The sequence below is a fragment of the Muscardinus avellanarius genome (assembly GCF_963383645.1).
Source record: "Muscardinus avellanarius genome assembly, chromosome: 15".
NCBI classification, from domain to species: domain Eukaryota; kingdom Metazoa; phylum Chordata; class Mammalia; order Rodentia; family Gliridae; genus Muscardinus; species Muscardinus avellanarius.
Window position 1 is genome coordinate 56,402,512 of NC_137801.1, and position 15,758 is coordinate 56,418,269.

The window sequence follows — 15,758 nt, forward strand, 5'->3', positions numbered from 1 at the left end:
AGACCCTTTTTCAAAAATAAAAAGACTAAAATTTAGGGCTGGGAGTGTAGCTCAGAGGTACAATGCCCCTGGGTTCCATCCCCAGTACCAAAAAGAAAAAAAGAAAAAGAAAGAAAATCGAGCTGAGTGTGGTGGTGCATGCTTGTAATCCCAGTACATGGGAGGCTGAGGTGAGAATCTCAGGTTCGTGACCAGCCTCAGCTACTTAGTAAGGACTGCTGCAACTTACTGAGACCCTGTTTCAAAATAAAGAATAAAAAATATAGCTGGGGGTGTAGCTCAGAGGTAGAATGCCCTTGGATTCAATACCCACTACCATAAAATAAAATTGGGCTGGGGGTTAAGCTCAGAGGTAGAATGCCTCTGGGCACCAGTCACACACACACACACACACACACACACACACGACCCTGTTACAAAACAAAAAATAAAAAGGGCTAAGGGTATAGTTCAAAGGTAGAATGGCTCCTGAGTTTAATTCCCAGTACCACACTAAAAATAAAATTTCCCAACTAGCCAAGCATGGTGGCACATACTGTAATCTAGTACTTGGAAGGCTGAAACAGGAGGACCACAAGTTCAAGAATAGCCTCAGCAATTTAGCAAGGCCTTAAGCAACATAGTGAGACCTCGTTTCAATGTTTTATTTATAAAAATGTAAAATAGGGCTCAGAGATAGAACCCCTGAGTTCAGTCCTCCCAAACAAACACAAAATAGAGAAAAGACTCTCTAACTGTACTCATAGAGTTACAGACAAATTACAGCATATTAGCCGGGCGTGGTGGCGCACGCTTGTGATCCCCGCGCTTGGGAGGCTGAGATAGGAGGATCGCATGGGTTCGAAGCCAGCCTCAGCTACTTAGTGAGGCTCTCAGCAACTTAATGAGACCCTGTTTCCAAATAAAGTATAAAATAGGTCTGGGAGTATAGCCCAGAGGTAGAAAGACTCTGGATTCTACCCCAGTACCACCAAAAAAAAAAAAAATTACAGCATATTGAGAAACAGTCCTCCAAGATTTCACTCAGATATAATCTAATGTGTAACTCACTTTAGATGAAATGTGATCAAAAGATGTGTACCTGAGATGATTGGGAATGAGACATCAAATATATGCATCAAAGTATGATTGTTAAAAAAATAAAGCATGTTAGCCAGGCGTAGTGGCACACGTTTGCAATCCCAGTATACAGGAGGCTGACACCAGTGGGTCACAGTTCGCAGACATCCTCAGCTACTTAGACTCTCCGCAATTTAGTAAGTCTGTTTAAAAATAAAACATAGGGCAGGAGGTGTAGCTCGTCGGTTGAATGTCCCTAGGTTCCATCCTCAGACCCACCAAAAAAAAAAAAAAAAAGAAAGAAAGAAATAGGACTATGAGTGTAGCACAGTGGTTAATCCTGCAAAATTACAAAAAAAAAAAAAAAAAAAAAAAAGCAGGCGTGGTGGTGCAGGCTTGTAATCACCGTGCTTGGGAGGTGGAGACAGGAGGATCACGCAGGTTCGAAGCCAGCCACGCTGGCTTAAGAGACACTGTTTCCAAATTTAAAAAATATAAAATAGGTCTGGGAGTGTAGCCTGGAGGTAGAAGGGCTTCGAGGAACCCCAGTACCACCAAAAAAAAAAAAAAAAAAAGTTTTATTGTTTAAAAGTAGCAAGTCATCTGGGTGTGGTGGCACACACTTGTAGTCCAAGTAATTGGGAAGCTGAGACAGGAGGATCACAGGTTTGTGGCCAGCCTCAGCTACTTAAGCCCTCTGCAACTCAGACCCTATTTCAAAATAATAAGCCATGCATGATGCCACATGCTTGTAATCCCAGAATTTGGGAAGCAGAGACCAGAAGATTGTAGTTGCGGACAGCCTCAGCTACTTAGTGAGGCTCTCCACAACTTAGACCCTGTTTCAAAATAAAGAATAAGCCTGGTGTAGTGGTGCACACCTGTAATCCCTGAGTTTGGGAGGCAGAGACAGGAGGATCGTGCGAAGGCTTAAAAGACCCTGTTTCTTTTTTTCTTTTTCTTTTTTTTTTTTTTTTTTTTTGTGGGTCTGGGGATGGAACCCAGGGGCATTTGACCTCCGAGCTACACCCCCTGCCCTAATTTTTATTCTTTATTTTGAAACTGGGTCTCACTGAGTTGCAGAGGGCCTCACTAAGTAGCTAAGGCTGTCCGCGAACTGCAATCCTCCAGGTCTCAGCCTCCCGAATGCTGGGATTACAAGTGTGCACCACCACGCCCAGCAAGAGACCCTGTTTCAAAAAAAAAGTATAAAAATAGGTCTGGGAGTGTAGCCAGGAGGTAGAAGGGTTTCCAGGAACCCTAGTACCACCAAAAAAAAAATAAAAATTAAAAATAGGTCAAGGAAGCCGGGCGTGGTGGCACATGCTTGTAATCCAAGCATTTGGGATGCTGAGACTAGAGGATTGCGGTTCGTGGACAGCCTCAGCTACTTAGGCCCTCTCCAACTTAGACCCTGTTTCAAATTAAAGAATAAAAACTAGGGCAGGGGGTGTAGCTCAGAGGTCGAATGCCCCTGGGTTCCACCCCTAGGCCCTCTAAAAAAAAAAAAATAGGGCAAAGGGTATAGCTTAAAGGTAAAATGACCCTGGGTTCCATCCCTAGACCTGCAAAAATAAATTAATTATTTTTTTAAAATAAAGAATAAAGCCAAGCATGGTGACACACGATTGTAATCCGCTCTTGGGAGGCGGAGACAGGAGGATCACGCAGATTCGAAGCCAGCCTCGCTGGCTTAAGAGACCGTTTCCAAATAAAAATATAAAAAAATAGGTCTCTGGGAGTGTAGCCCGGAGGCAGAAGGGTTTCCAGGAACCCCAGTACCACCAAAAAAATGAAGACTAAAAAAGGGCTAGGAGTGTAGTTTGAAGGTAGAATGCCCCTGGGCTCAATTTCTGGTGACACACACACACAAAAAAAAAGATAAGTCGAGCGTGGTGGCGCACGTTTGTAATCTCAGCATTCGGTAGGCTGAGACTGGAGAATTGCGGTTCTCGGACAGCCTCAGCTACTTAGGTCCTCCACAACTTAGTGAGACCCTGTTTAAAAATAAAAAATAGGGCAGGGGGTGTAGCTCAGAGGCAATGCCCCTGGGTTTCAACCCCAGGCCTGCAAAAAAAAAAAAAAAAAAATTAGATAAATAAAAATAAAAGTAGCAAGTCCATTGAAGAGGTCTGTGATTTATGCTCATAATATTGTCCTTTTATTAGGAAAAAAGGAGAAGCCAAAGAAGTTCACTAAGCAACCAAAAAAACAGATGTCTTCACCCTGTACACAAAAAAAAGAAAAGGCATTGGAGAAGGTAATTCTAAATTATTATAGCCAGGCATGGTGGCACACGCTTGTAATCCCCGCGCTTGGGAGGCTGAGACAGGAGGATCGCACAGGTTCAAAGCCAGCCTCAGCTACTGAGTGAGGCTCTCAGCAACTTAGTGAGACTCTGTTTCCAAATAAAATATCGAATAGGTCTGGGAGTGTAGCCTGGAGGTAGAAAAGCCCCTGGGTTCCACCCCCAGTACCACAAAACATAAATAAGTTATCTATTATTATTCTAAAGTTTATATTAAGAAGTAATCAGCTGGGCATAGTGGCACATGCTTGTAATCCCAGCATTCGGGAGGCTGAGACCTGAGAATCACAGTTCACTAAGTAGTGAAGCCCTCTGCACCTTAGTGAGACCCTGTTTCAAAATAAGGAATAAAACAATAGAGCAGGGGGTGTAGCTCGGAAGTCGAATGCCCCTGGGTTTCATCCCCAGACTAAATCAATCAATCATTCAATAGGGCTGGGGGTGTAGCTCAGAGATAGAATGCCGCCGGGTTCTATCCCTCGTACCACACACACGAAAAAAGATTAATAGTGGGTTAATTTTAAAAGATTGCTTAGGGCTTCAAGGTCAACAAATAAAGTGGGTTCATGTTCTATATCAAATTCTATATCAAATTCTATATTCAAAGACCTATACTTTTTTAGAGGACTTTTAAGTTCTCGGAACCTGTTTTATTATGGAATCATGAAATAGTGTCAGCCTTATGTGGTTGCTGAAGGTTCAAATGAAATATACTTGTAAGTGCTCCTAGTACTATAAATGCTCTTGGTGTTGAGTGCTCTTGCATGAAATAAATGCAAACTGTTTATAATTAGCTGTAGCACTAATCTGTAAATATGCTCTAATGGGGCTGTGTTATCTGCTTTTCTTTTAGTCAGCTTCTAGAGATGTTTCTCCTTTCATGTGAGTATTGCTCCTTAATCTGGTTGGATGTCCACTCTTATGCTGCATCAATGTTGATTTTTGTTCAATTTTTTCAATAGTGTGAGTATGCAGAAAAATAAGTGGGATGCTACAAGATCTTTAAGATTCAACCAGGATGCACAAAGAGAAGATGGTAAATTTATTTTTGGGGTAACTTACAAACGGGTATAAATAACAATAATAAAGAATGTCTTTCGTTTTATGAAATATGCAAAATAGCTTTAAAGGTTCCATTGGAAAAAGGCCCCAAACTTATACATTCAATTAGAATTCAGTTACTAAAGCTGGGCGTGGTGGCGCATGCTTGTAATCCCAGCATTCGGGAGGCTGAGACCGGAGGATCACCATTCGCAAACAGCCTCAGCTACTTAGTAAGGCCCTCCACAACTTAGTGAGACCCTGTTTCAAAATAAAGAATAAAAATAGGGCAGGGGGTGTGGTTCTGAGGTCAAATGTCCCTGGATGTCCCTGGATTCCAGACCTGCAAAAAAAAAAAAAAAAAAGCTGAATACGTTTTAGGCTTTTTGTGGTACTGGGATTGAACCCAAGGACATTCTACCTCTGAGCTATACCCCCAGCCCCTTTTTATTGTATTTATTTATTTATTTAATTTATTTTTGCAGTACTGGGTATGGAACTTCAGGGGCGTTCTACCTCTGAGCTACACCCCCAGTCCTATTTTTTATTCTTTATTTTGAAACAGGGTCTCACTGAGTTGGAAAAGGCCTCACTAAGTAGCTGAGGTTGTCTGGGAACCGCGACCCTCCAGTCTCAGCCTCCCAAAAGCTGGGATTACAAGCGTGTGCCACCACACCTGGCTCTTATTCTTTATTTTGAAACAGGGTCTCATTAAGTTGCTGAAGCTGGTTTTGAACCTGTAATCAAAATCTCAGCCTTCCAAATACTGGGCTTACAGATGTGCACCAATGCACCGGTGAGGCTATTTCTTAGTACATTTTCTGTTGCTACTACAAAATACTTAAGACTGGGTAATTTATACACAAAAGTTCTTGAGAACTTAGAGGGCATTCTGGCTACTTCTCTACAATGCAGATGACATCATGGTGAGAGCACATGCCAGAGGAAAAGATAAAACAGCAGCACAAGGAGCAGGGCCATGCTTGTTAATTTATTTACTCTGTGTGTGTGTGGTTGGTGGTGATACTGGGGATTCTACCTCAAAGCTACACCCCAGCCTTTTTATATTTCATTTGGAGACGATCTGACTAGATTGCTTAGAATCTCACTACAAGCCGGGAGTGGTGCACGCTTTTTTTTTTTTTTTTTTTTTTTTTTTTTGTGGTACTGGGGTTCCTGGAAGCCCTTCCCCCTCCGGGCTGCACTCCCAGACCTTTTTTTTATTTATTTGGAAACAGGATCTCTTAAGCCAGTGAGGCTGACAACGAACCTGCTCGATCCTCCTGTCTCCGCCTCCTAAGTGCAGGGATTACAGTTGTGCACCACCAAGCCCGGCTGGTGCATGCTTTTAATCCCAGCATTTGGAAGGCTGACAGTCTCAGCTACTTAGGCCCTCTGCAACTTAGTGAGACCCTGTTTCAAAATAAAGAATAAAAAATAGAAACCTGCAATCCTCCTCTCAGACTCCCAAGTACTAGCGTTGTCGTTGTGTGCCACCATGCCCTACTTTTTATTATTCTAATTTACTTGTGTGTGTGGTATTGGAGATTAAAACCAGGGATGTTCTACCAAGTACTGACATCACAGGCATGTGCTGTACCTATTTTTATTTTTATGTGTCTGGTAATGGGTATTGAACCCAGAGGTACTCGATAGCTCTGAGATACACCCAGCCTATCTTATTCCTTATTTTGAGGTAGTTTACTAAATTACTTCACACTGACTTTTAACCTGTGATCCTCCTGTCTCAGTCTCCTAAGTACTAGGATTAAAGGCATTTACCACCATACCTAGCTCAGGCTTGTTTTTTAATAAGAGTTTGCTCTTGTGGGAACTAAGCAGGACCCCACAAGGACTATATTAAACTCTTCCAGGTTTAATTGGGATTCTCAATGACCTAACTCCCTTCCACTAGACCCCACCTTTTTTTTTTTTTTTTTTTTCAGTACTGGGGATTAAACCCAGGAGCATCATACACCCAGCGAGATCCCACTTCTTAAAGTTCTACTAACTCTCAGAATCGCCTCATCAGAGACCAAGCTATCAGCACATGAACTTTTGGGTGGACACAGTCAAGCCATATTCAACCCACAGGCTGGTTTACCATAAGCTAAAAAAACAGCACAAACTAGACGTGTTGGTACACACTTGTAATCCCAGCATTTGGGAGACTGTGACAGGAGGATCGTGCAGGTTCGAAGCCAGCCTCAGCTATTTAGTGAGGCCCTTTGCAACTCAGTGAGACCCTGTTTCAAAATAAATAAAAAATAGGGCTGGGGAGGCAGAACACCCCTGGGTTCCATCCCCAGTACCACAAATAAATAAATAAGCAAATAAGTAAATAAATAAATAACAGCACAATTACCCACATACTAGTAATTTTGCCACTTACTACCTTAAATTCTTCATAGAGCCAGACATAGTGGTGCATACCTGAAATTCCAGTACTTGAAGAGGCTGAGAATAGAGGATTGCAGGTTGAAAGGGCAGCCTCAGCAACATAGGGAGAGTATCAACAACCTAGCAAAACCCTATTTCACATAAAAAATAAAAAGAGCAGGGGGTGTGATTTGAAGGTAGAATGCCCCTAGGTTCAATCCCTAATACCATAAAAAATGCTTCATAGATAGAGATATGCATCTGAAAAGTAATAGCAAAAGATATTTTCATAAGTCCTGTTTATCAGGTATGGTAGTACATATTTGTAATCCCAGTACTTGAGATGCTGAGACAGGAGGATTGTAGGTTCACAGCTACTTAGTAAGGCTCTCTGCAATTTAGTGAGACCATGTTTCAAAATAAAGAATAAGCCGTAGCCAGGCATGGTGGCACACACCTGTAATTCCAGTACTTGGGAGGCAGAGACAGGAGGATCACAGATTTGAAGCCAGCCTTAGCAGCTTAGTGAGGATCTCTGCAACTTATAGTGAGACCCTGTTTCCAAATAAAATATAAAATCAGTCTGGAGGTATATCTCGGAGGTGGAAGGCCCCTGGGTTCCATCCCTAGTACCACAAAAAATAAAATAAAATAAAAAATAAGCCAGGCATGGTGGCACACACCTGTAATCACAGTACTTGAGAGGCTGAGTTAGGAAGATTGCAGGTTCAAAGCTATTCTCAGCAATTTTGTGAGGCTTTCAGCAACTTAGACCGTTTCCAAATAAGAAATAGTGTATAGCTCAGAGGTAAAATGCCTTTGAGTTCAATCCCCAGTACCACAAAATAAAATGAATAAAAAATAAGGTTGGGGGTATAGCTCGGAGGTAGAATGCCCTGGGTCCAATCCCCAGTACCGCAAAAAGAAAGAAAGAAAGAAAGAAAGAAAGAAAGAAAGAAAGAAAGAAAGAAGAGAGAGAGAGAGAGAGAGAGAGAGAGAGAGAGAAAGAAAGAAAGAAAGAAAGAAAGAAAGAAAGAGAGAGAGAGAGAGAGAGAGAACTAAAGTTATCCAGGCATAGTGGTATACAACATGTAATATAGTACTTGGAAGGCTGAAACAGGAGGATCACAGGTTCATAACCAACCTCAGCTACTTGGGCCCTCTGCAACTTAGCAAGACTTTTGTTTCAAAATAAAGAAAAAAAAAATAGGAGTGAAGGTACATCTCAGAGGTAGAATACCTTTGGATTCAATCCCCAGTACCACACACACACAAAAGATTAAAAAGAGAAGAAACTAGCCAGGTGTGGTGGCGCATGATTGTCATCCCAGCACTTAGGAGGCTGAGACAGGAGGATCACAAGTTTGCAGACAGCCTCAGTACATAGTGAGGCTCTCAGCAACTTAGTGAGACCCTGTTTCAAAAATAAAGAAAAAGCTAGGCGTGGTGGCATATGCTTGTAATCCCAGCATTTGAGAAGCTGAGATCACAGTTTGAGGACAGCCTCAGCTACTTAGTGAGTCCCTTTGCAATTCAGGGAGACCCTGTTCCAAAATAAAGAATAAAAAATAGAGCTGGGGGTGTAGCCCGGAGGTAGAATGCCCCTGGGTTCCATCTCCAGTACCACAAAAATAAATAGAAAGAAAGAAAGAAAAAATAGGGATAGGGGTGTAACTTGGAAGTAGAATGCCCCTGGGTTCCACCCCCAGTACCACAAAAAAAGAAAAAAGAAACCAAAGTTCTGAATCATCCTCTTCAAAAGTAATGTTTATTCTTTTAACCTTCAGATCAGCGACGGATGTCTGAAATTACAGGGCACCTAATAAAAATGAGATTGGGTGATCTGGACCGAGTCAAGTCAAAGGAAGCAAAAGAAGTAAGAAATGTTTATTATTGTTATATAAGACATTCCCTCCTAATTTTACTCATGAAGAGTAAAAATATGTTTTAAGCAAGATTTGTTTTGTTTGTTTTTGATACTGGGGATTGAACCAGGAGGTGTTTTACCTCAAAGGTATATTCCCAGCCCAATTTTTATTTCTAATTTGGAAACAGGAGCTCACTAGGTTGCTGAGAGCCTTGCTAAATTGCTGAGGCTGGCTTAGAACCTACAATTCTCCTGTCTCAGTTTCTCAGCTTCCCAAGTACTGGGATTATAAGCATTGCGGTTTGCAGACAGCCTCAGCTACTTAGTGAAGCTCTCCACAACTTAGTGAGACCCTGTTTCAAAATAAAGAATAAAAAAAAAAAAAAACTAGGGCCGGGGGATGTAGCTTGGAGATAGACTGCCCCTGAGTTCCATCCCCAGTACCGCAAAGAAAGAAAGGAAGAAAGAGTGACTCCAACCCTGCTTACTAGACCTCAATGCCACTACAAGCAGCTTCGAAAAGAATTTTCTCAAATACAACCTCAACCAGTCCTAAAGCATGAAGTGCTGCTTCTTAGCCGATGTGGTGGGACACACCTGCAATCACAGTGTTTGTGAAGTTGACACAGGAGGATTGCAGGTCTATGGCCAGCCTCAGAAACTTGGATCCTCAGCAACTTAGCGAGACTCTGTTTCAAAATAGAAAATCAAAGGCCTGGCGGGAGGTGTAGCTTAGTGGTAGAATGTCCCTGGGTTCAGGCTCCAGTGCCACACAAATACACACACACCAAACAGGGTATACTTTTTTGTGTGTGTGTGTGGTACTGTGGATGAAACCCAGGGGAATTCTACCTCTGAGCTACTCTCCTGGGGCCCTATTTTTTATTCCTTAATTTAAAACAAGGTCTCACTAAGTTGCAGATGGATTCACTAATTTGCTGAGGCTGTCCTTGAACCCAGATCCTCCTCTCTCAGCCTCCCAAGTACTGGGATTACAAGTGTGTACCACTGCACTGGCTAGGGTATGCCTTTTTTTTTTTTTTTTTTTTTTTGGTGGTACTAGGGATGAAACCCAGGAGAATTCTACCTCTGAGCTATAGCCTAGCCCTATATTTTATTCTTTATTTTGAAACAGACTCTCGCTGAGTTGCAAAGGGCCTCACTAAGTAGCTGAGGCTGTTCTTGAACCAGGATCCTCCTTTCTCAGCCTCCCAAATGCTGGGATTTTAAGCGGGTACCACCACGCCCAGCTAGGGTATATCATTTTGATAAAGCAGAGCTGTTGTTGGTTTCTTAAAAATAACTTAATTTTTATTCTTTATTTTTTAGTTTGCAGGAGGTATTTATTCCAGGCTCGAAGCACAAATCAAAGCCTCAGTGCCTGTAAATGTGCGACAAAGCAGCTCAGAGAAAAACACCAGGTAAGTCAGCAGAGACTAATTTAGAAAGCTACTGACTTTGAACTGATTTTGTGTGTGTGTGTGTGTGTGTGTGTTGTGTGTGTTGTGTGTGTGGGGGGGGTACTGGGGTGGAACCCAGGGGCTTTCTACCTCCGGGCCACACTCCCAGACCTGTTTTATATTTTATTTGGAAATAGGATCTCACTAAGTTGCTGAGAGCCTCACTAAACTGAGGCTGGGTTCAAACCTGCATGATCCTAATGTCTCAGCGTCCCAAGTACCAGAATTACAAGTGTCGTCACCATACCCGGCGAACTGATTATTTTTTTAATGTCAAAGAATATGAACACTAAGCTGGGCATGGTAATACACATCTGTAAACCTTGAGAGGCTAAGACAGGAGAACAACAGGTTTGAGGACAGCGTCAGCAAGTAGTGAGACTCTCATTAACTTATAGAGACCCTACTGCAAAATAAAGATAAAACAGGCTGGGAATGTAGCTCGGAGCTAGAATGTCCCTGGGTTCAATCTCCAGTACCCCACCCACAGACACACACACATACACACAAATATATGAACACTAGAAGGACATAATTTGAGTTCCAAGTTTATGTTTTGTTTAAGGATAAGATCATTAAGACACTAATCAGAACCATGTTTTAACTTAAATTTAAGGTTTTTAAGCCGGGCATGGTGGCACACGCTTGTAATCCTAGCATTCAGAAGGCTGAGAAAGGAAAATCCCTGTTCGAGGACAGGCTCAGCTACTTAGTGACTTTGCAACTCAGTGAGACCCTGTTTCAAAATAAAGAATAAGAAATAGAAGCCAGGCATGGTGGCGCATGCATGTAATTCCAGCCCTTGGGAGGCTGAGACAGGAGGATTGCAAAGGTTTGAAGCCAGCCTCAGCTACTTAGTGAGGCTCTCAGCAACTTAGTGAGACCCTGTTTCCAAATAAAGTAAAAAAATAGGTCTGGGAGTCTGGAGGTAGAAAAGCCCCTGGGTTCTACCCCCAGTACCCCCCAACACACACACCAGAAAAAAAACCCAAAACCCTGGGTTCCATCCCCAGTACCACAAAAAATAAAAAATAAAAAAACAGAGCTAGGATGTGGCTCAGAGATAGAATGTCACTGGGATCCATTTATTTTTATTTTTTTGTTTTTTATTTAGAAACAGGTCTCACTAAGTAGCTGAGGCTGGCTTTAAACCTGTGCAATCCTCCGCCGGGATTACAAGCCTTTGCCACTACACCTGGCTTAAAATAGGTATGGGAGTGTAGCCCAGAGGTAGAAGGGTTCCATCCCCAGTACCACCAAAAAAAAAAAAAAAAGGCATGTGTGATGGCGCATGCTTGTAATACTAGCATTTGGGAGTCTGAGACAGGAGAATTGTGGTTCGAAGCCAGCCTCAGCTACTACTTAGTGAAAAAAGTTATGAGCTGGGGATGGTGATGCACTCCTATAATCCCAGTGCTTGGGAGGCTACAACAAGAGGATTGCAGGTTCAAGACCAGCCACAGTGATTAGTACTAAAGACTCATCAACCTAGGGAGACCCTGTTTCAAAATAAAAATCAGAAAATAAGATTGCATGGTGGCACACACTTGTGATCACAGTACTTGGGAGGCTGAGAGCGGAGGATTGAGGTTCCAAACCAGCCTTAGCAATTTAGCAAGTTCCTCCACAATTTAGTGAGACCTTGTTTCAAAATAAAAAATTGAGAGCTGGGCATGGTGGCGCATGCTTGTAATCCCAGCATTTGGGAGGCTGAAAACAGAGGATTGCAGTTCACAGACAGCCTCGGATACTTAGTGAGGCCCTCCGCAACTCAGTGAGACCCTGTTTCAAAATAAAGAATAAAAAATTGGGCAGGGGTGTAGCTCAGAGGTCAAATGCCTCTGGGTTCCATCCCCAGACGCTCAAAAAAAAAAAAAAAAATTGAAATAGCACTGAAGGTATAGCTTAGGGGTAGAGTGCCTCTGGATTCAATCCCTAGTAACACACACACACACACACACACACACACACACACACACACACAAAGTCATAAGTACAAGATTTAATGAAAGCAAAGTTATGTTTGTTTGGGGTGTGTGTGTGTGTGTGTGTGTGTGTGTGTGTGTAACTAGAGTTGGAACCCAGAGGCCTTATGCCTCCAGGCTATGTCCCCAGCCCTGTTTTATGTATTTATTTTTACGTGGAAATAGGGTCTCATTAGGTTGATGAGAGTCTCACTTCTTGCTGAGGCTATCCTCAAACCTGTGATGATACTGTCTCAGTCTCCCAAATATTGGGATTATAGGCATGTGCCACTATGCTCAGCTAGAGGGTTTTTGTTTGTTTGTTTTTGATTTTTTGTTTTTGTGGTACTGGGGATGGAACCCAGGGCCATTCTACCTCCAAGCTAAGACCCCAGCCCTATTTTTATTCTTTATTTTGAAACAAGGTCTCATTGAGTTGCAAAGGGCCTCACTAAATAGTAGCTGAGGCTGTCCACAAACCAGGATCCTCCTGTCTCAGCCTCCCAAAGGCTGGGATTACAAGCATGCACCACCACACCGGGCTTACCCCCAGCAGTATTTTTATTCTTTATTTTGAAACAGGGTCTCAGTGAGTTTCAAAGAGCCTCACTAAGTAGCTGAAGCTGGCCATGAACCTGCGATCCTCCTGTCTCAGCCTCCCAAGTACTGGGATTACAAGAATGCGCCACCATGCCCAGCCTTTATTATTTTATCTTAAAATATAATTTATGGATCTTTTGTCATTTTATATCACAAATTTTCTGTTAGAGATTAAGATACCAAAATTTGAGCATTAATACATTACAAATCCTAATGCCTTATCTGTTAATCTGAAATACAGAAAGGTCAGCAAAAAGCCGAGTGTGGTGGCACACGTTTGTAATCCCAGCATTCAGGAGGCTGAAACCAGAGGATCCCAGTTCACGGACAGCCTCAGCTACTTAGTGAGGCCCTCTGCAATTTAGTGAAACCCTGTCTCAAAACAAAGAATAAGCCGGGCGTGGTGGTACACATTTGTAATCCCAGCATTCCGGAGTCTGAGACTGGAGGATCATGTTCGTGGACAGCCTCAGCTACTTAGTGAGGCCCTCTGCAACTCAGTGAGACCCTGAGACCCTGATTCAAAATAAATTTAAAAAATAGGACGGGGGGTATAGCTTGGAGGTCGAATGCCCATCCTCAGACCCGCAAAAAAAAAAAAAAAAAGAAAAAGAAAGAAAGAAAGCTCAGCAAAATAATAGTTTTGTTTTGTTTGTAGTCCTGGGGATGAACTCAGAGCATTCTGTATCTGAGTTACACAGCCCATCCTATTTTATTTTAATTTGAAACAGGGTCTCCAGCATTCTGAAGGTGGAGACAGGAGGAACCCGGTTCAAGGACAGCCCCAGCTACTACTTAGTGAGGCCCTTTGCAATTCAGTGAGATCCTGTTTAAAAATAAAGAATAATGCTGGGCGTGGTGGCGCACGCTTGTAATCCCAGCATCGGAGAGGCTGAGACGGGAGGATTGCGGTTCGTGGACAGCCTCAGCTACTTAGTGAGGCCCTTTGCAACTTAGTGAAACCCTATTTCAAAATAAAGAATAAAAAATAGGGCAGGGGGTGTAGCTCGGAGGTTGAATGCCCCTGGGTTTCATCCCCAGACCCGCAAAAAAATAATAATAATAATAAAAATGAAGAATGAAAAATAGGGCTGGGGGTGTAGCTCGGAGGTGGAATGCCTTTAAGTTCCATCCCCAGTACTGCAAAAAAAAAAGGAAAAAGAAATGGGGTCTCACTAAGTTATGAAGTGCCTCATGTTGGTGAGGCTGACTGCAAATCCCTGTTCCTCCTGTCTCAGCCTCCTAAGTATTGGGATTAGAGGTGTGCGCCACCACACCCAGCTGGTATAGTTATTTGTTTATTTATTCATTACACTAGTGACAATTCAAAATTCAGCTGGCATCATAGTACATACCTTCCTAGCAACCTCAGGAGACTGAGGCAGGAGTGTCACCAGCTCAAGGACAGCCTCAGCAACTTTGAGATTGAACCCAGGGCATTCTACCTCTGAACTTTTTATTCTTTTTTTTTTTTTTTTTTGTGGGTCTGGGGATGGAAGCCAGGGCATTCTACCCCCAATCTACATTCTCTGCCCTATTTTTTATTCTTTATTTTGAAACAGGGTCTCACTAAATTGCAGAGGGCCTCACTAAGTAGCTGAGGCTGTCCGCGAACTGTGATCCTCGGTCTCAGCCTCCTGAATGCTGGGATTACAAGCGTGCGCCACTATGCCCGGCTGAACTTTTTATTCTTTAACTTGAAAGAGGGTCTCACTAAATTGCAGAGGGCTTAAGTAAGCTGGGCCTAGCCACGAACCTGCAATCCTTCTGTCTCAGCCTCCGAAATACTGGAATTACAAGCATGCACCACCATGTCCAGCCCCAAATAAAATTTAAAAAGGACTGGTAGCCAGGCGTGGCAGCGCACGCTTGTAATCCCAGCGCTTAGGAGGCTGAGACAGGAGGATCACACAGGTTCGAAGCCAGCCTCAGCTACTTAGGCTCTCAGCAACTTAGTGAGACCCTGTTTCCAAATAAAGTATAAAATAGGTCTGGAAGTATAGCCCAGAGGTAGAAAAGCCCCTGGGTTCCACCCCCAGTACCACAAAAAAAAAAAAAAAAAAGACTGGTAGCCAGGTATGGTGGCAATCTCCTGTAATCTCAATAATTAGGAGGCTGATACAGGAGGATCAGAGGTTCAAAGCCAACCTGAACCACCTAGTAAGGTGTTCAGCAACCTAATGAGACCCTGTTTCCATATAAGAAATTAAAAAATCAGGCTGGGGGCACAGCTTGGAGGTAGAATGCCTATAGGTTCAATCCTAAGTACAAAAAAAAAATTAAAACTGGACTTGGTGGTGCATGCCTGTAATCACAGGTTTGGGGAGGCTGAGACAGGATTATCACAAGTTCGAGGACAACTTCAGCAAGTAGTGATCTTGTTTCAAAATAAAAATAAGCTGGGTGTGTTGACACACACTTGTAATCCCAGCATTCGGGAGGCTGACACTGGAGGATTGTGGTTCGCTGACAGCCTCAGCTACTTAGTGAGGCCCTCCATAATTTAGTGAGACCCTGTTTCAAAATAAAAAGAATAAAAAACAGGGCAGGGGGTGTAGCTTGGAGGTCGAATGCCCCTGAGTTTCATCCCCAGACCCGCAAAAAAATAAAATAAAATAAAATAAAGTGGGCTAAGCATGTAGCCCAATGGTAGACTGTCTCTGGATTCAATCCCCAGTACCATAAAAAAAAAAAAAAAAACCTAGGGCTGTAGCTGATTAAAAGAGCACTTGCCCAGTATAAACAAAGTGTTAGATTCAACCCCCAACACTAAAAGGAGGGGGGAAAAATACTTGAACTTTGCTGCTGTGATATTTGTAGTTTTTATTTTATTTATTTTATTTTTGCCGTCCTGGGAATGGAACCCAGGGGCATTCTACCTTCAAGCTAGAACCCCAGCCTTATTTTTTATTCTTTATTTTGAAACAGGGTCTCACTGAGTTGCAAAGGGCCTCATTAAGTAGCTGAGGTTGTCCAAGAATGGCGATCCTCTTGTCTCAGCCTCCCGAATGCTGGGACTAGAAGCATGCGCCACCACGCCTGGCTATATTTATAGCTTTTCTCTCACTTAATGTGAGAAA

The 15,758-nt window shown here is 42.7% G+C and overlaps 1 protein-coding gene across 3 annotated transcripts in view; it reads left to right on the forward strand.

The window, feature by feature from the left end:
- The window catches only part of SANBR (SANT and BTB domain regulator of CSR), a gene marked incomplete at both ends in the record, with an annotated part of 69,049 nt that overhangs the window by 52,838 nt on the left and 453 nt on the right, over nt 1–15,758 (forward strand). For all 3 annotated transcript variants that reach the window (XM_080712039.1, XM_080712041.1, XM_080712040.1), the window contains 5 exons: nt 3,228–3,319; nt 4,221–4,249; nt 4,330–4,403; nt 8,575–8,663; nt 9,984–10,075. In XM_080712039.1, the coding sequence (XP_080568165.1) occupies nt 3,228–3,319; nt 4,221–4,249; nt 4,330–4,403; nt 8,575–8,663; nt 9,984–10,075 (376 nt within the window). The remainder of the gene's footprint in view (nt 1–3,227; nt 3,320–4,220; nt 4,250–4,329; nt 4,404–8,574; nt 8,664–9,983; nt 10,076–15,758) is intronic.